Here is a 25,764-nt window from a genome sequence, read left to right as displayed (position 1 = left end):
TTTTGGAACTTGCAAACCTTGACCTTGAGCTCATTTTTCAATATGCGGCGAATGCTGTCTTGCGATATTTTCAGTACTTTGGCCATTTTTCTTCCACTTCGACGTGAATTTCGTTCAAGTCGACCCTTCACTTTCCGAACCATTTCTGGCGTTGTTGTGGTTTTTTTTGGTCCACCTCCATAGCGTTTTGCAATTCTACCAGTATCATTGTAACGTTTTATAGTGCGATACACAAACATTTTATTCACTTTGAGGTGACTGAGCTCACGAACAATGGCTGGTTGTGATTTTCCAGCCAAATATAGCGCAATCACACTATTACGTTTGAATTCCATCATCGAAAAAAAAAAATTCAACAAAACTGAGACGCAAATGCTTTGATGGCTTATAAACAATATATTGAACTATCATTAGAACAATTTCGACTTTGATGCCATGAGCTGTTTTACAGATACAAGTAGTGTGAAGTTGGTAACACTTCATATCGTTCACCCTGTACTTGTAAGACTTTGTAAAGCTTTTAAAAAAAATAAACTCTGGTTCGACCAACAAAAATTGTAATACAAATGCATTTGTGTACATCAACAGTCACACCTATCACAATGTCAGCCAACGGAGAACCTCTCTTGCCAACAAGGGCTCCATTGGACTATGTAGGCAAATGAGTAGTAAAGTCCTCTCTCGACGAACAAAACTAACACTCGATAAGGCTCTCAGCATGCCCGTCCTAACGTATCGCGCAGAAGCTCGGACGATGACAATATCCGATGAGGCGGCTTGAGTGTTTGAGAGAAAGATTCTGTCGCCACAGTTTGGACCTTTGAACGTTGGTGGCGGTGAGCATCATAGGCGATGGAACAATTAATTGTAAGTGCTTTACGACGACATAGACATACCGCAGTGAATGAAGCTCCAGCGGCTTCGTTGGCTGGGTCATGTCGTTCGAATGGATACAAACGCTTCCGCTCTTAAAGTATTTATTATAGGTATTTGATGCGATACCAGCTGGTGGTAGCAGAAGAAGAGGAAGACCTCCTCTACGTAGGAAAGAGCAGTTAGATAAGGACTTGGCTTCACTTGGTGTGTTCAACTGCCGCCGGTTAGCATGAGAAAGAAACGACTGACGCGCTTTGTTAAACTCGGCCAAAATCGCGTAAACGGTTATCGCGCCAATCAAGAAGAAGAACTTGTCACACCTGGTGGTTTATTAATAGACTAGTACTTAATGGTTAATGGTTAATGGTAGTAAAGGGTTGAGGTATGACCCTTTAGCACTCTGACCATATTGATCTATTGTGCACCCTATGCTGTCTATTGACTGTTAAGTATGCTTATGAATTGTACCAGCTCCTTCTGAGGGAGTTATTGGTGGTCTTCATCTGTAAGCATGAACTTGTTTAAAAACCGTTTGCTTCTATGCGTCAACTCCGGACATTCGATGATGAGATGTTCTACAGACTCCTCATCTTCGCAGCAAAATCTGCAGGTGCTGGTGTTAGTTATGCCTAATTTATGTAAGTGTTTGTTGGAGGTGAAGTGACGCGTGAGGGCGCCTGTGAGAGTGCGAATGCTCTTTTTGTTTAACGTGAGGGCCATGTTAGCTCTTTTAGCGTTGAAACTTAGGAACTTTTTGGAGTGTCGTTGGCGTCATATCCCTCATGTTCTGGTACCCAAATTAATGAGACATTGTTTTTGGATGCAGGTTATTGTATTGACTAGTACTTAATGTGGCATACACATTTCAAGCCCAGAAGATATAAACAATATTAAAGAAATTTCCGTGCTGGAATTTAGGCCTCTTCTTTTCTTTCTACACGCAACGAAATGGCTATAGGAAATGGCACTGTTGTAAACTCAACCACCAAACCAGAATATTGTGGTATTAAAAGGCGCTAGGCGCTAATTAAGTGTCTTTCAGTGCAGGAAGGCAGCCACTCAAACATTAATAACAATGTGGGAAAACCTGTAAATATCCACTTGTTTTATATATGTATTAATATTCATGTGACCCCACCGAAAATCATCATAGTTGCGCGCTTGTCTGAATCACCAACTTTACTGTAATAACTTTTCTGTCTGTTCCTCATAAACTTTTCGCTGTCTTTCCGCGAAGGCTGCAAGTGAAAGCCTTACTTCCGTAATCATCATCTTCGCGAACGTCAGCTGGCCTGTTATCTTCCAATCAAAATCAACTGCCGAATGACCGATATGAACGGCAAAGTTTCATTTGTTATTGCTATTATTGTATGTAATGTTGTTGCTGCGCAGTTTTATCGTTTTTACTCTATAAAATATTTGTTTGCTTTTTCATTTTAGAAAATCACATCACTCTTACATGTACATACGAGGGTTGTTATTTATATTTCAGGCTTATAATTTTCAAAATATTCCCCTCAATGATCAGTACAATTTTACGTGTATTTGAACCAATTTTCGAAGCACTTTGCACAGGTGTGTTTTTTTTGAATTGCGAACACCGGTTTTTTACCCCAAGGTGATCATGTAAAATCTTATTGTTGATCGTCGTACTAATAAAGAAAGATGCCGGAATTTCTCGGTACGTGGCACGACGATTTTCCTCATTCATTCACGCACAGCATCGCTATTTGCTGGCACAACAACTGATTTCGGATGACTTTTTCGGAATTTGTGTGTATGGCCATCTTGACAAAATTCATTGTTCCAGTTTTGAGGGGCTTGCTCGCCGCATAATGATTTTAGTTCATCGCAACCTTAAAGCCACAGTAAAGAACACTCAAATGGCTCATCGAAATGTTCTAAGTGCGTTTGTCAAAATTTCCACTGGAAATGTCAGGTGACGCCAAACAATACTGCACATGCCAAAGACGAGAAATATTTAGAGCAACCCTCGTATATGTACATATGCATGTATGTGTTCACATATGTGTAACTAGTTATTTATTCTTGTGCTTGTAGCCACATAACATTGCCAAAATCCACTTTTAATTACTTTTGTGCAATTGACCACCATCACCGCCACTCTAACCGACCGCCGCTTTCAATCGCTCGCTTCCTTTGCCAATTTTTCGATTGATCTGTTTGTGGCTGCCAAAATCTTTTTGTCAGATGTTATTGTGCCGCGAGTATAGCGCAGACAGGATTTACCATTGCATTCGCTTGCACAGCATACTTTAATCAACATCAATTGCATGCGAACAACCATTTCGCTTTGCCGCCTTTCGTCATATGTACACATATGTACAAATGTATGTATGTACTCGTACGTACTCTGTAGTGGAGAGGAAAGCTACTCAGCAAACAGTTTAGCTCATGAACTGGTATTTGTTGGAAAAAGTTATACTAGTTCGAAAGTGTCTAGATATGGACCGGTTGTAAAGCAACCTATTAGAGGTACATGCAGAGAAAATATTCTTCTAACGCTATAAATATGAATGCTTAAAATCTTAATGAGAATTAAACGAATACAAATGCTGATTGAGCCAATCGTCTGTTTTCTGGGCCATTATGGGCTAGTTCATTAGTTAGTATAATGCTGATGCACAGACTGACAACTGACGTGTTGTACGGCAAGCCATTTTTAAAAATGCCTGTTGAAGTGCATTGAAATAGGATAGAAAAAGCACTACTTCAGCTGTAAAGCAAACTGGTAGTAAGATAGTAGTGGCTTTACTGCCGGGTGAATATCGGTCGCTGACTGATGACTTGTAGGTCAATATATATATATATACTGTTGATGTGATTTGCGTTGACTTTTTTGAGTCACTCCTGACAGTTCACTGTCTGAATGTTACTGACGAATGCGGTTGGCGGATGGACCATTATTTATTTCTTTATTTATACATAACCCTTAAATACTCAGTGGAATTTGTAGTGATATTTAAAATAAATATAAAAAAGTCAAAGCCTCTTTGAGCTACCAAAATGTAACAATTCAATATGGAATTGTGCGTACTTCAATCCTTCAAACTTTTACCCCTATTTACTATAAACGCGCTGCATTTATTTTAAGTAAATATACCTCTAAAAGTGACCATTTTTTCAAATCGATTTTTTCTGACGATGTTATAGAACCGTATTCTTCCACTTTTCACAATAACCTAGCTTCATCACTAAACTTTGGCTTCTTAAGTCTTACCTCTAATGACCTAATTTGGGCATAAATAAACTCTCTACACAGACTGACATTGATGGTCTTTGTTGCGCCCAGTAAAGAAATACCCAGCACTAATATCACCGCTGAAATTTATTTTCAACTCATCACTAAGGACAGTAGTCTTTTTGGATACCTGCATATTAACATCAATTACCCCAATTTTCAAAAGTGGCAAAAAGAATTAAGTTACTAACTATAGGCTAATCTTCCAGCTGTCTGAAAGAGAGTATGTACTTGGCCGTTAAGAGTTTAATCTCACCTCACCAGTATGGCTTTGTCGCTGGACGGTCAAGGCTTACCAACCTAGAAGTATTTAGCGACTACTGCACCGACACGTTTTGATCAGGGCTCCAAGTTGATTGATTGTATTTTCGCTGATTTTGCTAAAACATTCGACAAAGCATCCCATTGCATTCTATTCGAGTTTGGTTTCCACTCTATATTTCTGAAGCGGCTGAATTTCTAAAGTAATAGGTGCTATGTGATTACAATCGTGGGGAGTTCTTCTATCCACGTTATTGCAATATCTGGCGAACCTCTAGCAAATATCTTAGAACCTTTACTCTTTGTTCTTTTTATTAATTATATAAACAGTTGTTTTTCGTTTTCCAGATACTTACTTTACGCAAACGACCTAAGCCTCTTCGATTAGGAGTTCTGAAGACGCTTCTATGGTTCATTATGTAAGCAATGTCCCTTTAGAGTGTTCACTTCGATCATTCAACGAGATTTCGAATTGTTTTTGCTTGCAGTTTCTTTTCTAAATTATTAAATTCACTTTTATTTTAGTTAAGCCATCGTTTTACTGAACTTTTGTAGATCATAGACTTTTGAAATAAATAAGTAAATAAAGATAGTTTCGGTTAGATTGAATCCTTTTGAAGAAACTGCTTTGAGATCTAAAAGTTGCATTTTAAAGCCCGTAAGGGAAGAAATTGCCAAATACCTCTCTACGTATAACCAGCCTGATACTAAGGTGAATTCAGTCAATTGTTCTAAAAAGACGGCACTCAGCCTGATTCTTGAAGAAATGCAACAACATTTGTCGTAATGTTGAAAATTGGCACAGCAGATTAATGTAAATAGAAATAGTCAATAGCAACTCCTACAGAGTTCATTGGTGTAACTCCTAACCTGTTGGAACCCACAAAATTCTGACCCATCGGAGCGACTACGCTACTAATTTTTATATTATATCATTCTGGACCCTAAACTTAACTTTGATCAACTTATAAAAGCAAAGGTATGATGACGTTTGTGGAATGTTGGTCAAAATATCATAGTTAAGTTATTAAAAGCCATTTTACATCATTGGCATGACCAATTTTTTATCGTGGATGAGTAAAGCCACGATGCTCGAACGATTTACTGGTATGGATATGTACTAATAATTAGAGATGATCTTCCTTTGGAAGCCATCCGCCACTCAACTGGTCATCTTTTAACAACGCGCTTGAAGAAAATTGGACTCGACAGATGCAAGCCGCTTCTTCGGTGGCACGCCGTCAACGGCTATGAAAATATTCTTTTCACTGATTAAAAATGTTCACTGTTGAAGAAATATTTAATAATCAAAACGACAAAATCTATGCTAAAACTTTTAAAGACGGAAAAAACGTTGTTCCAAGGGTTTAGCGTGGCCACCATCCAGCCGTAATGGTTTGGTGGAGAGTGTCTTGTAAAGGCGTTACGTCTCTTTATTTCTGCGAAAAGGGGCTAAGACCTTGGCAAAAATGTATCAGAAGGATGTTTCAGAAGGCGTAGTGAAGCAGTTGAGCAATACTCTCTCCAATAGAGACCCTTGGATCTTCCAGCAAAATTCCGCTCCAGCCATCTAGCAGTGGCTGAAACACAATATTCCTGAGTTCATAGCCGCAAAAGATTGGAAGATTGGTCGTCTGGAAGTACCGATATGAATCCATTGGGCTACAGTTTGTGCTCGGAATTGGAGAACATGGCCTGTCGAGGGCCTCACAGAAATTTGGAGACTCTCAAACAATCTTTGGATGAGCAGCGACGTCAATATCCATGGAAACCGTGCGTGCAGCAATAGGTGAATGGCCTAATCGTTTGAAGACTTGTGTAAAAGCAAATGGTGACCATTCCGAATATAAATTATATATATAGTTATATATATAGTTTTTAATATATTTAAGTGATTAAATAAAACTAACTTCATTAAAAAAGTATTATATAATAATTTCATATCTATAACAGACTTAGCTTGTAACAGAACTTATGGCAGGACTAAGTATATATTGTATTCCCCCCTCGTAAAAGAGGTGTCGCTGCTGATACTATTTTTAAGTTCACTCTCGTAACATACTAGTGATTTGAAGGTGTATATGTGAGGTCTCGATTGCAGTAGTTGTTATTTGTTTGAAGTGTAACGATCCTTTTTTATCTGACGCCAAAAATGTCTACGTTCGTCCCGAAAAACAGCATTTGCGGGAAGTAATGCTTCATTATTATCTTTTAAAGAAAAGTGCAGCTGAAACGTGCCGTACATTGATCAATATTTACGGTAATCACGCTCCATTAAATAAAACTTGAAAATATTGGTTTCGACGCATCCAAAGAGACAATTTCGTGAAGGGTCACCGAAAAAATTTAAAGATATTCAACTACAACAATTATTGGACGAAGACGCATGTTGAAACCTTGATGATATGTCTAAAGAGTTGCATGTTGTCAGATCAACCATCAGTAAACGTTTGCACGCGATGAGAATGGTGCAGAAAGCAGGTAACTGGGTGCCACATCAATTGAAGGAGGGGGATATCGAGAAATATTTGGTGACGTGTGAGATGCTTCTTGAACGGCAGAAAAGAAAAGATTTTCTATGAAAAATGGCGATGAAAAATGGATCTATTTTGATAACCCTAAGAGTCGAAAATATTGGAGTCTGCCAGGTGAACCGGATCCATCAAAAGCGAATGTTCATGCTTCAAAAGTTATGTTGTGTATCTGGTGGGATCAGAAGGGTGTCATCTATTATGAACTCCTTAAACCATCTAAAACCATCGCTAGCGATCATTAGCGACGAGATTCAGAACAAAACTGACAGAAATCTACTGGACCAGACAGTATTTAGACAGTCAGTAAACGACATTTCACATCCCGTCCTGTGAATGCCGTAATCGGAGGCCAACCACCACCTATTGCAGATGAAGAGCTCCAGCTTCCCCGTGAGACACGCGTAACACTGGCATAACAACGTTTTGGATACTGTACAGGTTAAACTCCTACTTATCCAGAGTTTACCCCGACATACCAAATATATGTCCGGCATGTGAAGATACCCCGCACGACACTAACCACCTTTTCACATGCCCTCTAAAACCTACTCATCGAACACCCCTCTCCCGAGCTCTCAAAGAAAAGTGGCCGAAATGGGACGATAGACATGACAAACTGATTTTGCTGCATGACAACGCCAGGCCATATCTTGCTAAATCGGTCCAGACATATTTAGAGGGACTGAATTGGGAAATCTTGCCCCATCCGCCGTATTCTCCGACCTTCGGGCTACCATCTGTTCCGATCAATGCAGTCAGCCCTTATTGGAGAGCGGTTTACTTCTTATGAGAGCATCGAAAACTGGCCCAATAAATGGATCAAGTTAAAAGAACTCGAACTTTTCGTCAGAGGAATCCATATGCTGCCGACTCCGAACGGCAAATGATCTTTTGTGAGGAGCTTTTTCATGGTAGGAGTAAACTCGGAGGTGTTTCTTTGCCGCTATTAGAAAAAAACTTTTTCTATCATTGGGTGATTTGGCTGGTTCATACACGAACTTGTGAACTTCCCATTCGTCTACGATGGCCCCGACAGAAGAAAAATAGCCATCAATCAGCTGTTACTAAACATTATTTAGCAGTGTAATAAAAAAAATTATCGTATTCCAACTGAAAAGTAACCAAGCGGGTGTGAATATCCTTAATATATTCGAAAAACATTCCCATCATTTTGCTTTCTTAGCTGAAAGCTTCTACACCTCCAAATACCTTAAGGAACCCGGTGGTGTAGAAATTTCAAAGACTCGATTTTACCGAAAGTATAGTTTCTTAAGAAAATACTGTGAAATTTTCATGCGGAAAATCCCAATAGTATGGCTTCTACCGCCCATTAACTAGGTAGAGAGCGGTCCGGCTTTTTTCGGTCTGGTGTTGTCAGAAAAAAAAACTATTCAAACAAATCGTCTGAAAATTTTAATATATTGTTCACAAAATCAATTGCCATCCCTCGCCCGTGCTAGAATCATACTACTATTTCAATTATTTCGTATATTTTAGATTAAAAAATTGAAAAAAAAATGATTTTTAGAGTCTGTCAAATTCAAAACTACGCCATTAAAAAAAAAACACAAAAATATTCTAGAATGGGACATAACTTCAGTCAAACTGATTAATAATTTTTTGATTTTTGTGTTGCAGAGATAGAAGAGCCAAAACGGACAACACCGTCCAAGTCCAAGTTTTCAGCGCTATTTTTTAAATTATTAAATTAACATTTTTTTTTTATATTTGTATGTGAAAGAAGTTAAATAAAAAGCCTACAAAATTTAAACATGGTTTTTAATTTTTTTTATTGTAAAAAAATCCCTTAAAATGCCATAAATTTACGAGCTCTAGATCACCGGGACTCCTTAAGCACAAATTCTTTAGCTGCTACTGCAGAGCCACACTGGAGAGTTAATAATTGCCACACATTTTTTATTTATTTTTTTTATATTTGTTGCCAATTAGTCGATAGATAAGCAGTTTTGCCGGTTTCTAAACTTATTGCAGCTACTATAGAATGCTGGTTGTTAGAGATTTTTTGGCCACACAATCAATTATCACGCGCGTGCAACGGCAAATAATTTAACACTCACACTTTCAATACAAGAACAAATGCCAATTTCTCCAAAGAACTCCTGTAAGCGAACAAATTTCGAGTGGAGCGACAGCGGCAGCTAAAATATGGCAGCCAATCACATTGATGAATTACGAAATTCTATTGTTGTTGCTGCCATTGAGCGCAAGATGTACAAATGGCTAAGACGACGATGATGATGACGATGACCAATGCAATTATTAGCAACGGCATTATTATATAACAGTAACAGTAGTTAAACTTACAGTACTTGCAGGTTGCGTTAAATTTTGTTGCTGTCGTGAAGAATTTGAAGTTTATCGCCGGTATGCAACAAGCGGGCAAGCAAGTAAGAGTGCTGAGCGTGTAGGCATACCTTTGTAGATTTTGAGGGGGTTGGTGAAACTAGTGGCGCCAGCTGCTGCTGCTGCTCACAGCAGTGGACTGATTGGCGAAAACAAATGAAGCGATAAATGTGTGAAATGGTTGTTGTACGACTAGAGAGACATGGGTGTGAGTGTGGGTGAATGAAGTGTTGAGCTGTTGGCTATAAATTTACCGAAAAGTTAATACTAGCAAAGTTAAACAATTACAACAAAAAAGTATACTTGTGTAAAAACAATAACAGAAGCCATACGCTCGGCACACAACTGTACAGACGAGGATAGATTGCTGTGAGTAATGAACGTACAAAATCGAGCGTGAAATTAAAATTTTTTAAATAATAACACAAATTTCCAAAAAAACCACAGAAACAACCCACATATATGGGAATCAATATATGCACGGATGTAAACGTAGTATGTATAGCTGAGCCTGCAATCCACCTACGGATAATCGCCTACGGATACACATTTTTGGATAGCTAAAAAATACTAGTTTTTTAAATAATACGTAAAATAGTTTCTATATACAAAAGAAAGAAAGGATAGCAGATGGAGTAAAATGTGAGGAATGTGGAGAACACCGAACGAAGACTGGTGTTAACTGCTTCATACCACTAATGAAATTCATGTGTGTGATATCTAAACCTGTTATATCCGCTAGTGTAACAAAAAAACGCGAAAAAGCGGAAATAATCCCACCACATCCTCCAGACAACTGCTGCAGTAAGCCCTCGAATCATTAGCTAACGGACAATGCCTGGAAGGTTACCTCGCGCGCCGAAGGCAATCACAAAATCTCTGGGTAGGCTGGGGGTTGGAGCCGACCTTTCCCGGCTTAGTGACAGAACGGTCGTGGCAGAGTGGGGCGGCGTCTCTCTCCGCCGGCAGGTGAGCAGGGGCACGCCGCAAGGCGGTGTTCTCTCACCATTTCTCTGGAACTGGTGAGGAGAGGGCTGTAGAGTGATTACCTACGCGGATGATGTGGCATTAATTGTTAGAGGAAAGTTTATAGATACCCTGTACGATTTAATGCAGGGATATCTGAACGTAGTTGTTCGATGGGCAGCAGACTGAGGCTTATCGGTGAATACTCTTAGGACGGAGCTGGTCCTTTTCACGAGGAAGTATAAAATACCCAGAGCTCAACTCCTCTCGATGGAGGGCGCTCCGTTGGTGCTTTCTGACAAGGTGAAGTACCTAGGGCTAATAGGGCAGTAAGCTAACGTGGAAGTCCAACATTGAGGAGAGAGTAAGGAAGGCAACAATGGCCTCGTATGGATGTAAGGGCGCAATTGGCAAGAGATGGGCCTCTGAGTTGTATTTTGGCTCTATAATACCATAATAAAGCCAACCTTGTTATATGGAGTCGTTGTCTGGTGGAACTCACTTGAGAGGACGACATCAGTTAAAAAGCTAGAGAGAGTGCAGAGGTCTGCACTCATTGGAATCAGTGGGGCGCTTCGAATTACTCCTACTCTGGTGCTTAATGTAATGTTAAATGTGCCACCTATAGAAATCGCAGCCAGAATTGCCACTGCAGGTACCGCAATCAGACTGAGGGGCTCGGGCTATAAGCTCAATCTCACATATGGGCACTCAAGCATTCTGGGAGACTTTGAGTTCATCCCCTCGTCGACGGATCAGTGTGTGCCCTCGCTTGGTCCAAGCGGAACTTTCTCCACCCATATTACACCAAGGGACGAGTGGACCGGGGGCAACACTAGAGGACAGGGCCTAGTTAACCTGTTCACGGATGGCTCGAAGCTGGACGGTAGGGTTGGAGGAGGATTATTCTGCAAAGAGCTCCCCATCAAACTCAAATTCAGGCTACCCGATCACTGCAGTGTGTTCCAAGCAGAGGTGGCCGCAATTAAAGAAGCAGCTGACTGGCTACTTACTTGCGTAATAACTGTTAAGAAGGTAAGTATTTACTCCGATAGCCAAGCGGCAATTAGGGCCCCAGGCTCTATTATGGTGCATTCGAAATTGGTCAGGGAATGTCCGGTCTCTCTTTGGATTGCATCAGAAGTCTTCGATATAAAGATAATCTGGGTACCTGGTCACAGTGACATTGCTGGAAACTGCGAAGCTGACGAGCTGGCCAGATAAGGGACCGGTGAGGTAGCGTGCCCCCAAAGGAGAGGATCGGGATCCCCTTGATAACCTGCGCTCTACTCCTGGAAGGATGGGCTTTGCACCAACTCAGCGAGCGCTGGGCAAGTACACGAACGTGTAAGGTCGCGAAGTCCTTTTGGCCACGTTTGGATAGGAGGCGTTCGAGGGATATTCTGAGGATGACGAAATCTCATCTCTCAAATTTCGTGGACAACCTCACGGGACACTATCCGCGGGGTATATATGTATGCCGTGAGACTCGGAATTACTTCGAGTCCTTTTTGCGTCAGCTGTATGGAGGATGAGGTGGAATCATCTCAGCACCTGCTCTTCAGTTGTCCAGCTCTCGTGGGACTAAGATTCAAGCATCGTAGTTCTCACTTCTTTTCTGTGCCTGCTGATATAGGCTTCATAACAAAAATCTGATGAACTTCATCAGCAGCATAAAGCGGTTAACACAACCGCAGACTAGTCACCGTTCATAGTCCACAAACACTCAACCCTCCCCATCCCTTTCCCTTTCGTCCTTTTTTACTTCACCTCTTTTTCCCCTCTTGCAATGGTATCACTATATACCCGTGGCCAGAAAAATTTTGAGACCTTAAAAGTAGGTGTACTTGCACAGCTTTCGATGAGTTAACGTGAAGTGCACGTCTCCAGAAGCAGGCAACAGCTTTTAAAGGGTACCCCAATCAATTCATTACGCGGGTAGACCAATTTGAGGGCTCCTTGCCTAGCTAGCGCATCTACCCAGCAGTTTTCCGCAATATGCCTGTGGCCAGAAACCCAATTGAATGCAATGTCGGAGTATTCAGATTATGTTGAGTGGCGATTCAGGCATGCCCGGCTAAAGTCAGACTCCCCGAACGCATAAATATCGAGCCCAGGCTCCTAATTGGGTGTCCTAGTAAATTTTTACTTCTCTGACAGTAGTCACAGAAGTGAGCAACTAATCAACAGGTGTATAGAACTCAAAACCTATGAAGATATTGGAGTGTTAACAAGTCTAGCTTGTAGCCCGAACACCTCAATTTGATTGCACTACGTGCAGCGGCAGGATAGCTTTCGAATACCATATTCAGCATTCCGTTAAGCGCTAGAGCAAGAGTGGACGGTAGCGCGCTCTTGATTCCAATGGGTGCCAATTAATGACATTAGTTTTGACTATCGTTTTTTCCTTTATATGTATTAGTTTTAATTATTTCTTTTATAAAGATATATTTCATTCTATAAAAAAATCATATAAATGAAAGTGCAACATTTTTACACATTAACCCAATTTACATCAAAATTTCAGACTTTTTATTCTTTTAAAACTTTTAGGTATGAAGTTTGAAGGTACATTCTACAAGATGGCTGTCACAAATACGAGTATTTTCATATAAAAGGAGATGGCAAATATAGTAAAAAAAATTAGTAAGACAAAACCCTGAACTGAAATTTTTGACGTGATAACGTCTTATATTTCGATGGAGCTGGCTGCACGCACCAAAAAATGCGTCGTTATCTTGCTCGTGCGTCGTTATCTTGCTCATGCGTCGTTATCCTGCTCATGCGTCGTTACCTTGCTTGAACTGCAAGCAAACAGTCCTACTTGACTGAGCATATATATGTATGTATATGCGCGTATGTATATAAATTCACATATTTGTATTTGCATATGCCTTGTTCCTGTGTGCATGGTAATGAACCATTTCTCTGTTGAGAATAAACGATGATAGGAAAAATAGGAAATGAAAGGGAATGTTTCGAGTGTAATGTGTCTTGAAAAAGTCAAATCGATGATAATGCCTCTTAGTGTTGTTGACTTATTAACGTCTGATGCACAATCGAAATTGCACATATCTTTCATGAATTGGGTAAGTGTTGCGTAATTTTTCACGTTTGTGTAAATGTAACTTGACCTATTCCATTGCGATTCGATTTACCTCCTTCTCTATATCCATACAAAATATCTATCAAACAAATAAAATTAAAATTTTGTTTTGAAAATTGCAACCATTCCATCAATATTTTCTTATGGCATTGTCCGTTAAATTATCGTCAGTAAACCGACTTTACAGACAACCTCTTTTTTTCAACTTTGAGAATTGTAGCATGTAGCTTATTTTCGTATAAACTGTGTCCAAAAGTGTGCATCACTCACTTCCATATACATTTCATATAAGAAGTTATTCAACGGAAAGACCAAAGCCGATAAAAAGGAGTATGCACAGAAATGTACGCTTTAAATCCTTCGTAAGCCCAAACAAATGGTCCGTATCAATGTATGCACTCACCGCATTGAATTCATCCTGACGTTGCATGTGATGTTGTATGAACATAACATTGTGAATAGCCTTTTCCAACTCGAATGGATACTTCTTGCGCTGCGCCACATCACTCAGTGAATCATCTAGGCCGGATAGCACCGAGGGTAATCCATTGTAACCGCTTAACGTGCTTAAGCCGCCTCCCAAAGCACCTACCAGACCGCTAAAGCTGTACGAAAGCAAAAAGTGAGAGAGAGAGAGAGAGAGAGAGAGAGAGACAGAGAGGAAAACAATTTATCAATGTTACAAGTAAACACAATATATGTAAATAATAAAAACAGTAAAATGAAACTGAAAGCAATCACATGTTCTCACGCTCTCAATAAAATTTAATTACCGATTTGTGGCGCTAGTTGCATGCAGTCCATTGCAACCGCCACCGCCTATGCCGCCCATGCGCCCCTGCATGCGTCGTAGCGAATCTGGACTGGAACTGCCCGAATTCATTTGCATTTCATCCATGAGCGCTTTGCCGAATTTGGTTTTGCTGAACTTGGTGCCATAATTGATTTTACTGGCCGCTAAATCACGCAACAGATCCTTGGGTACGCGCATCAACAGCAGCTTGGGCAGGCGTTTGATAAAGAAGGCACGCACCCATGGCGCCATTTTGTGTGTGCTCGGCTTGCGGTAGTGTATGTTGAGTATAATAATCGTGATGACAACACTCAGCCCGACCAGCAACATAGTGAAGAGTAGATATTTCCCAAGTAGTGGTAATGCCAACGATGTAGACGGTATGATTTCGGAGATCAGCAGGAAGAACATTGTTTGCGAGAGTAGAATGCTGATGCAAAGCGCGATCTTCTCACCAGAATCGGCGGGCAGATAGAATACGAGCACCGATAGATATGAGATGCCTACGCAGGGTATAATGAGATTGACAGTGTAGAAGAGAGTCTTACGGCGAAGTGTTATGTTGAAGAAAATATCTGGAAAGAAAAGAGCGAAAAGAGTGGATTGAGTGAGTGAAGAGCAATGCGGAGTGTAAGATACAAATTAGGTATTTTAAAACTAATAGGTACACTAATAGATTTAGTATTTTTTACTAATAAGATAAGTTTCATAGTACTGGAATCAATCGCTCCGATCTCTCCAGCTGTTATGCAACACATCTTTTTTATTATTATTTTCCGTTACTTCGCCTTAAAGTATTTTTGCAGCATATTCCCATTAGCAAAAAAAAAATGTATCCGGTGGATCTTAAGAGCTCGAGAACTTAAAATGATAACACAAAAAAGAAATATTCCTGAAATAATTTTTTTTATTATATTCTGGTAGATAATTTATTGGCATTTAATTTTAAAACAAGATATTCGGCATATGACCTCCAGGGTTACGAGTCTCATGGCTTCGAGTTCCAATGAATTTGGCCGTATGGCGTCAAGGCTGACTTGAATATTGGCTTCCAATATTTCAAGAGTTTTTGGTTTCTCGACATAAACCAATAAACCCAATAAAAAGTAATCCAGAGGCATAAAGCGCACGAACGACGAAGCCAGTGAACAGCACTACTTCTGGAAAGAAAATCTTCCCCGAATAGATTTAGTACACTAATAAATCGATTGTTAACACGTTCCGTGATTCCGTTGAGTTTCCTGCCGATCCAAGTTTACTGCCGGCGCACTAGAATTTCGACCATAAAAAATCGTTCATTAACCGTAACTGCTTCTGCTTGTTGACAAATCCACCGAGGTGGAAATGGGTCTCATCCCTCAAGATGATTTTCGATGGAATTCCGGATCATTTTAATGCATTTCAACGACCCAATCAGCAAAGACACGACATTGTTGGTGATCGGCGGCTTGAGTTCTTGTGTTAACTAGACTTTATAAGCCTTAAGTCCCAAATATTTATGTAAAATACGGTGTAATGACGTTTGTGGATTGTCTAATTCCAAAAAACGACGAGGAATGGACAAACCTGGGTTTTCTTCAACACTTTCGGCTACAACAGCAATATTTTCGGCTGTTCATGAGCGACGTGCATTCTTCACATCTCTAACTTGCCCCAACAGCTTGAACTTGTTCACCAATTTATGTATTGGGGTCCAACAAGGTGTTTCAGAACGAACCGTCTCACAGTGCGTCCGATTCCCGAAAAGCTGGCCAAAACTCAAAAAATGAAGTAATTGATTCAAAATTTCTTACTCAGGGGTTGTCGGGGTCGCTGATTACGAATTTGATCTTAAAATTTTGAAAATCCACCCCCTTCCACCCCTATTGGCCACCCCCTCACGTGAAATAGCGTATATTCTAGAACATAATCAAGATGCATGTAAATTTATATGTGCACAAAAAATAGCATAAAAGCCAAGGTAGCATTCAGTAACCATTACTTTTTTGAGTAACCTTTAATAGGTTTCAAAGCAGCATCTGACGGCGTTGTATTACTATACAGTTTGAAAACTCAAATTTTATAAAAAAAATTGCAAAAAATGTATCTACGTATTGCTGCAGCTAAAAATTTTGTGTCGAGGTATTGATATGTACTAAAGATTTCTCGTATTTTACTAACCTTCCGAAGATGATTCCATTTGGCTTTGTTCAATTTACTCCATTACAAAATCTTTCAAATGTGTACAACTTTCACTATTCCTCGACAGTAATACGATGCTCAAACGAAGGCCACGTTGCGACTGAAAATACAGAGGATACTTAGGGTACAGGACGTTGCTATGAACGGTTTTCACTACTCAAGGCATTAGTGTAGCCAACCCGAAGACAAAAAAACTCTATCTAGAAACTTTTTTTCGGCTTTTGGCCAGCTGTTTGGGAATCGGCCGCACTGTGCGTCTGGCCAAATTTTCACCATTTTTATAGTGAATTTTAATAACTTCAATGCGTTGTTTAAGCGTGAATCGTTCAATTTTTATTAGTAGCGTAGTTTCTACTTGTCAAATACCAAAAAATGACAGCTTCAAAAGTGACATCTACCGAAATAGCGGGCTATTCAAAATAACACCTGTTATTGCAAAACCCTTTATAAATAAAGTGTCTTTCAGAAGACGTGTCTAGATATTGTTTTAGAATAGAACATGTGCACATTTTGATTCTTTCAGGTCTCACGATTTTTATTCAAAATGCCAGTCCTGTTGCTATCTTCTACAGAACTGGTTTCAACTCATTCGGACGAAAAAGATTAGGAATTTTGCGATGTTGTTCCTTAAGATCGACCATTTTTTAATAAGTTTCAAAAATTTAATTTAATATTGAGTAAATATTCATGGTTCAAATTGCACTTCTGTCTACTCGACAAATATAAAATATGATATAAAAATTGGTACCGTCTAGGAAAGACCTTTTATCTTGGCCGAGCTCCTCCTCCAATTTGCGGAGTTAACTGAACTTTGGCGTCCTAAAAGAAAATGTAACATGCTTTACATTTTACGTTCAGCTTAGCCGTAGCTGCTGCTAAAAAACAATGAATATTCTCATTATTTGGAAATGAAAATGCTGAATCGTACAGAGGACCCTTATTAACTAAAGATATGGACAGCTCTGATAGCCATCTGTAATCGATAGACCTGAAGTGCTAGTTTAGACGAAAATCAGCTACTTCGAGTTACATCTAATATATATATTTCTGAAACCTTGCAGATCTCTTAACTACAGTGGTGGAAATAGCTTACATACGCAAATTTAGCAATTTTTTGTCTAAAAGTAAAGTACCATTTTAAACTTAAAAAATAAACATATAAGCACCAATTTTTTTAAGTGTAATTTATGAAAAATTACAAGATCTGTTCGTCGATTAAATATAAAATCAGGGAGGTGAAATAATCAACTAGAGACTCATAAACAATTTATACCTTACTTTTGGAAACTAAGCCATGAGGGTTAAACGGTCGCAAGGAGTGAGGTGTTTTTGAAAAAGTGAGAATGGTGGAAAGGTACACTCACACTTTTACATTTACACACATACACATAGGTATGCATCATATGCGTGTACCTCCGTTAATCGGTTTAGCTTTAGCTGAATTGAATTTTGAAATGAAATGAAATAATCAACGAGAGAGTCATAAATCTTAGCTGCGCTTCTCTGCTGCCGGTGATTGCTGCCTTCGTAATTCTGTTCCTTTTTATGTATTTTTCGTTATCCTTATTTTTGATTTATGATATGTGAGACTTTGAGGCTTATAAACTGCATGTGTTCGTGTATGTATGTAACTGTGTGCGTAGATGTGCACAAGTGTGCGCTTTAGCTGAAGTGCAAGTGCGTGTTCGCCCATTTTGGCCATGTTGACAGTTTGATTACACTTTGTATGCAAAATAATAAAGTCTTAGACAGGCGCACATGGGCATGCCCGGGCTGCAAGCTCACTGGGAGTATTTGTCAGCAAATATCCCCTCTACATACCTAATACGCTCTATCATGTAGCTAACATAGGCGAAATACATGCACACAAACATAGAGAATTGAAATTTTTAAATGATTTCGTATATTTGCTCAACATTTTTTGTTTGTTTATTTACCATTTTCTAATTTTCAAAACTGAAAATTCTCTGCGAAATTCCAGCAGGACTTCACATTTGTCAATGTGCACACAGTACCAAAAAGGGAAAAACATACACCAAAATTTATGCATGCATTTCAATTGTGTGCGTGCGTGTGTGTTTGTATGTGTATTTTTGTTTTTATAAAGTCATACACAATCGTACATGGAATTGGGGATATTTATTTGTCTGTACAAACGAAAATCCCCAATAGACTGTTTCTCGATTTCAATTCAACGCGCGTTGTCATGCCGGCTTTGTTGAGGTTTGGGACAGACACCAAGCACGCGATTGAGAATTCTTGCTAAGCCACAAACAGTACAATAATTTGAGTTAAAAACCGAAAAATGAAATATTTTCGGGATTAATACAAATCATGGCGCTTAGGTTTAGATAAATGGCTATAAATTTGTGTATTTGCATAGAATGCTTTGGCTCTGGAAGGAAAAATAAGAATGAAGAAATAGAAAAATATGATTGAATGAAAAAACTAAATCAAAGTAAAATAAATGAAGTAAAACCAATTAAAATTAAAGAATAGACTAAATTCAGTAAATTAAGTGATATGAAATAATTTTAAGAATAAAAATATTAATTAAATTTATTAATTTTTATGCACCAAAAAAAAGCAATAAACTTAGTTAAATTAATTCTATTAATTTATTAAAAATAAAATAGAACAAAATGAAATGAAAATTAAAAACACAACTAAATAAACAATAAAAGTAAATTTTATGAACAACAAGAAATTTAATTAAATAAAATAAAGTTAATTAAATGAGCTAAAATTAAACAATTAAATAAATTGTACCACAATGAAATTAAATGAAAATAAGTAAAATAACAAAAAATGCTTTAAAAAATTTTATAAAAAAATGAAACAAAAATTTTGAATTAAATTAAATTAAAAATATAAATGAAATAAAATAAAAGAAAATAAAATAAAATAAAATAAAATGTATTAAAATAAAATAAAATAAAATAAAATAAAATAAAATAAAATAAAATAAAATAAAATAAAATAAAATAAAATAAAATAAAATAAAATAAAATAAAATAAAATAAAATAAAATAAAATAAAATAAAATAAAATAAAATAAAATAAAATAAAGTTAATTAAATGAGCTAAAATTAAACAATTAAATAAATTGTGCCACAATGAAATTAAATGAAAATAAGTAAAATAACAAAAAATGCTTTAAAAAATTTTATAAAAAAATGAAACAAAAATTTTGAATTAAATTAAATTAAAAATATAAATGAAATAAAATAAAATAAAATAAAATAAAATAAAATAAAATAAAATAAAATAAAATAAAATAAAATAAAATAAAATAAAATAAAATAAAATAAAATAAAATAAAATATATTAAAATAAAATAAAATAAAATAAAATAAAATAAAATAAAATAAAATAAAATAAAATAAAATAAAATAAAATAAAATAAAATAAAATAAAATAAAATAAAATAAAATAAAATAAAATAAAATAAAATAAAATAAAATAAAATAAAATATATTAAAATAAAATAAAATAAAATAAAATAAAATAAAATAAAATAAAATAAAATAAAACGAAATAAAATAAAATAAAATAAAAATAAAATAAAATAAAATAAAATTAAATTAAGTAAATTAAATGACCTAAAATAATGAATTAAAATGGAGTAAAAAAAGTTAACTAAAATCCAGTAAATTAATAAAAAAAAGCCATTAATCGAAACGAAAACCAAAAATTGAATCAAATTAAGTAGTTTGGTTGGGGTTGGTTGGTTTAAGGGTGACCCCGCATCGGAGTGCCACATAGACCGCAAGTTGGGTCCGTTGTGTTGCCCTAGAGCTCATTATGTTATATGATTTCCCCACCTAACCGAGATTTTTATTGTAGATTTTAGTCAAAGATATTAATTCGTTTCGAGAATTTGATGCGAGATTCGATTTTCAGCTTGACTGTCGGTGAAAAAGCGGATATCCTCTAGTGATATTCTATTTTCTAAGAGAGTTTTTGCAGCATACCAGATAGCGCATACTTCCGCTTGGAATACGCTATAGTAGTCGGGTTATCTAAATGATAGATTGATGTGAGGGGAATTGGAAAAGATTCCAAATCCCACTTTGCCGTCTTGTTTTGAACCATCTGTATATATTATATAATCAGAGGGCCATCGATTTCGGTTAGATTTGTCTTCCATTCTTCCCTAGTTGGGAGTGAACAGGAGAATAGCAAGGGTGGTGATGGAAGACTTACATGATAGTCTATGTCGGAAGAGATAACAGTGTTCCTGTTCAGTATGGCCGAATGGCCAAGATACTTATTCCATTTCGATATAGCATTCATGGGTGTCGCTGCTTACGCTGCAATCGCTTTGCCAGCCAGATCGATAGGGAACAAGTGAAGCAACGTATTTAGAGCCTTAGTAGGTGTTGTACTTAAGCATCCTGTTATCAGGAGGCAGGCTGTTCTTTGGACTCGATCAATTGTGGCTACTCTACACCGTTTTTCGAGTGCTGTCCACCATACAACCACACCGTAGAAGAGTATCGGTTTGATGATCGAGGTATATATCCAATAAATGATCCGAGGTGAAAAACCTCAGGTTTCGCCTATAACTTTCTTACAAGTATAAAGAGCTATTTCCAACTCAACTTCCTATCTAGAATAACTCCTAGATATTTAGCTGAATCAGATAGGAGTAACTGAGTGTTGTTCTTTGTTTTTGCTGTTTTTAGCAGCCACAATGCAAATAATGCGCTGACTTTTGTGCGAGAGTAAGGATTGGAAGGATAAGGTTTTTGGGGTTGAGAAACGAGGTTTTTAAATTTGTTCGCCAAGCAGATTAGCTCTCGTTGGATACCTCATAATTTGAAAATTTGCTAAAAAGGATTCGGTGTAGAGGGATGTTGAAGCAATTCAGATGCGGTGGTGCAAAGCACGTCTATGCCATTATACTCGTAACGGATCATAAATCTTGGATCCATCCATATGAGCTGGAAACAAAACAGCAACCGACAGTATGGGTGTTCCAAGACTAGCTTACTCCAGTAAAATTTGTGCGCGATAGAAGCACTCCAAGGCAAATGATTGCCTGTTTTTTCAGAAAATCTAATTAAGCCGCATCTTTAGCTTTACCAAGACAATGCGAGCTCTCACGTATTGGCTCACTCAAGAGGGTTTTTAAGCGTCCAAAAGATCGAATTAATGGGTCATCTACCTTACAGCCCTGATTTGACACCTAAAGATTTTTTTCGTTGCCGAGCATAAAATAAAATGCGAGTTCAACATTTTTTAATGCCTGAAGAAGCTGTTGAAGCTTTTAAAAAGCTCGTTTCGGAGGTATCCACTTCCGAGTATCAAAAGTGCTTTGAAAATTGGTTCAAACGAAAGAAGGAGAGTATTTTGAAAACCAATAAAGCAATTTTCATTATTATTTTATTGTTTTTATTATAAATATAATTGGCGCTTACACCCTTTTTGTGGTGTGAGTCTTGATGTTATTCCATAACTGGGGGGCCCTACTTTTAAGCCGACTCCAAATGGCTGATATTTTTTATGAGGAGCTTTTTCATGGCAGAAATACACTCGAAGGTTTGCCATTGCATGCCGGGGGGTGACCGCTATTAGAAAAAATTTTTCCTTCATTTTTTGGTGTTGCACGGAGATTCGAACCTACGTTCTCTGTTTTTCGGAATGGTAGTCACACACCACTGACTACTGTTTTCATAATTGGAGACAAAATATAAACCATGTAATATTTTTTGGTATATATTTATATGTTCGAAGAAATAGTTAGAAAGTTATTTACGAATTAGCCATCGCCTAAAATTTTCTATTGACGAATAGTTTGAAATAGCTTTTTGCTTCTCGACATTGAACTACTTTTAATAAAAATGGAAATAGGGAAAAATCATAAAAAACTTCCCCAGAACACCCTTATTGGTTTTTTTAATATTTTTTCTCTACAGATTCAATGTTTCTAAAGTTTTTGTTTTTATAATATGTTGTGTAGATATACATGTTTTAATTACCTGGATATGGCTCAGCGCAACAGGGATAGTATTTCTCATGACGCTCTGCAGGCACTCCCAATATATCCCATTCCACGCTGGGATAATATTCACGCAGGTCTATGCCGATTTCGACTTTGTTGTCTTTATCGTTCCTTTGATTGATGTGCTTTAAGTCAATCTGTGACAGAGAGAGGAGGAAAAATAGAAAAAATTATTGGAAAACACTATCAACTCTTATACCATAAAATTTTTTTTTAATAAATGTTCGGATAAGAAACAAAACCATACAACTAATAAAAAACTATTTCTGAAGTTGAAAGAGAGTCAGGAAAAATGTAATAAACAAATTACGGATTTAAAAAGGGGATGAATTAATTTAATAAAATTTATAAAAATTTGCTAGTCTAGGTTTCTAAATAATGTATTAGGGGTATTCAGTATTCAGTTAGCATTCAGCATATACCATATTTTTATCTGTGTGCGTCCTTTTTGACTTATTTTTGCTTGATTGGCAAAGCTAGTTTTACTAGAAAACTACTGAGTAGGGGGTAGCGTATTAAACGATTTAGTATGAACACCCCTACCATGTCCTTAGATACAATTTTTTAGATGTTTCAGCATAGTCTAAAACATAGGCCAGCATAGACCAAAATATGCATATTTCTAACAAATTTAAATTTTTTTTTCCAATTTGATGAATTTTTAATTTTGTTTAAATTTTACCTGATCACCATCATAGGTCCATGAGCCAAATTTCATGAAACACGTCTGCTGATCGAACGGGAAGTAGCGTACATCAATTTCACAGGACGATTTGAAAATTGCAGGCGGAGTCCAAACAACTTTCCCCGTGTAATGAAGAATGGCTTTGGTCATGGTGGTAACGACGTACTCGCCATCGGCGCTGTTCGAAAGAGAAAATGAGAATGTGTTACATTTCTAAAGAATAAGGTCTTTTTTTTTGTTTTTCAATAATCTTGTATGATTCAAATATGATATTTGCCAGCTTGCAAAATTCAAAAATGTTTATTAACTGAGAAATAGAAATTAGCATTTTAACAAAAGTATCAAAGCAAAGTTATTTCGAAAAACATAAATCAAATAATAAGTATTTTTATAGCATTGCCATTTAATTTATTATTACGAAACATTAAAAAAATATTTTTTAGTATGGCTGGCACCTAATTTTAAATTAAATTTTGCAATTATCTAAAACAATTGGAAATTGGTCCTCAAATGAAAGGTGTTAAAAAAATGTAATAAAATTTATTTTGTGAATAACGTTGCCACCTAAGGATGGCATTCATAAATTGGAATCTCGTTGGAACAAGTGTATTGATGTTTAGAGAGACTATACTGAATATTTAAGTGTATTTCAAACCTTAAAATTATGTTTTTTTCATCGAACCGCAACACTTATTGAACAACCTTGTATTATTTATTAATTTTTATTTATTTATTTAAAAGAGTAACAGTTATTAATAACTATTCCACTTACGAAATAAGTACTGGCTGCCTGGGCCTTCGGCATGGTATCTTAACTAGAGTAACAATACTCGTATAGGTACGTAACTATACAAGAGGATGGCAGAGAGCAGTTGAGTGAGTATTAGAAGATTAGTGGGTAGTGTGAGTTTGATCGGAGTATAATTTTATATATAGTTTTCGCAAAGAGTAAACGTTTTAATTTAGTTAGTTTAATAAATTTACAAATTAAGTTAATGCTATTGTCATCTGTGTTGTTGAGTAGATTCGAAAGTTTAAGATTAGGATGGATTGCATTTCTAGTGCATTCCAATCTAGGGCGCGCTATCGAGGAGGTGTGTAGTCTTGTAGTCGTCTGAGTTGCAAAAAGGGCAGTCTGGTTTAATTGTGCTGAACATGGGTGGCTATAGTGTGACCGATTTGAAGGCGTGTAAATATCTTGAAGTTCTGGGAAGACATGTGTGTAGGATATATGGGTTTGATGCCACTAGGATTGTACTTTTTGTAGTGGTGTTGATAATTAATCCATTGACTATTGCACGTATCCTGAAGAGATTTTAGTATAGTTTTCCGAATATCTTTGATAGTAAAATGTGCACTGAAGTGAAGGGGCTCTTGGGCAGCTTCTTTGGCTCTAGTATCAGCGAACTCTTTGCCTTGTATTGCGGCATGACCCGGAACCCACATGATCCTTATGGAATTTTTATTTGATACGATATTATTTTGGATTTCGGTGATTATTGGAGTTTCGTTAGAATAGTTCAATATAGTGTCCATTACGGATTTACTATCGATGCAAATAATGAATTTTCCGTCTTTGTTGGAGGCATAAGCTACCGCTTCAAGCAATGTAGCTGCTTCCGCTGTGAATACTGAGCAGTAGGACGGTAAAGCACCGACTGAGATTGTGACACCAAGCTGGTTTGTGACATCAAATGATGTACACTAGTACATCTGTTTTAGATCCATCGGTATAAACGAATTCGTTTCTTAAAGGAGCAACGATTTCATTGAAATGTTGGACGTATTCATTACAGGAGGTGGACTCTTTGGGGAATTTTAGCAAATCCGCGATAAAAATAGTTTTTGGGCTGAAGCCTAGTGGGAAAACTGGAATTGGTGGCAAAATCGCATCTGATGTGACATTCAGCTTTGCATTAGTTCAACATAACGTTGTATGGTGGACTATTTTTATATTGTTGCTTCGCTGAAGGAGCTTGAAGAAGGAGCATTATTGTGTTGCAGTTGACTCTGTGTGATATATCCGGTAATCCGGCTTCTGCAAGAACAGCTTTTGTTGGTGATGTTGGGAACGCGCAGATACTCTTTCTAGCTGCCGCATGGTAAGAAGCATTTAATAGTTTGATGCATTCTTTGGCAGAATGTCCGTAAATACAAGGTCCAAAATCGATTATGGATAACAGTAGGGCATTTGTTACGTTAGCAAGTGTGTGTGGATGAACATGGGAATGCTTAGAAGATAAAAACTTAATTATATAATATTAAGCATTAAAAATAAGCTTATTCTAATGGCTTTACAGTGTTCCTTATATGTAAGTCTTTTGTCCAATGTTAAGCCTAAAATCCTTAGTGTATTAGAATGTGGGATTAGTATTGTACATTGGAAAAGGACAAACTGGGGAAGCAACAATTACGTTTTCTACATATATGGAAAGTAGCGCATTTACTTGCTGAAATGTTGGCGCCTGATATTTCTGACCATTTGCTTATACTGTTTAAAATGTTCAGAAAAGTATAAGTGACTTCGTTAAGGTTTTTTTAATTTGGAAAATACTAAAACATCATCAGCATATATAACATGTTCCAACTCGGCATTAGAGGCAATAATTGAACTAATTTCGTCAAAAGCTATAGTGAACAATGTCACTGAGAGAGTTGAACCTTGTGGTATACCATTAAAGAGGCTATGAGCCCGTGATTTACAATTATTAACGGTGACTGAACACCTG

At 37.1% G+C, this 25,764-nt stretch overlaps 1 protein-coding gene across 1 annotated transcript in view; it reads right to left on the bottom strand.

Moving 5' to 3' along the window:
* LOC129248666 (acetylcholine receptor subunit alpha-like 2) overlaps window positions 1-25,764 on the bottom strand; it is a 42,443-nt gene that overhangs the window by 1,266 nt on the left and 15,413 nt on the right. The window contains exons 3-6 of the mRNA XM_054888300.1: window positions 23,033-23,213; window positions 22,328-22,487; window positions 14,143-14,737; window positions 13,773-13,974 (exon numbers count right to left, since the gene is read on the bottom strand). Coding sequence (XP_054744275.1) covers window positions 13,773-13,974; window positions 14,143-14,737; window positions 22,328-22,487; window positions 23,033-23,213 — 1,138 coding nt within the window. The remainder of the gene's footprint in view (window positions 1-13,772; window positions 13,975-14,142; window positions 14,738-22,327; window positions 22,488-23,032; window positions 23,214-25,764) is intronic.

Source organism: Anastrepha obliqua, chromosome 1 (assembly GCF_027943255.1).
Source record: "Anastrepha obliqua isolate idAnaObli1 chromosome 1, idAnaObli1_1.0, whole genome shotgun sequence".
Classification (NCBI taxonomy): Eukaryota; Metazoa; Arthropoda; class Insecta; order Diptera; family Tephritidae; genus Anastrepha; species Anastrepha obliqua.
Note: the sequence above shows the minus strand (reverse complement) of the source record. Positions and strands in the feature narration are given on the sequence as shown.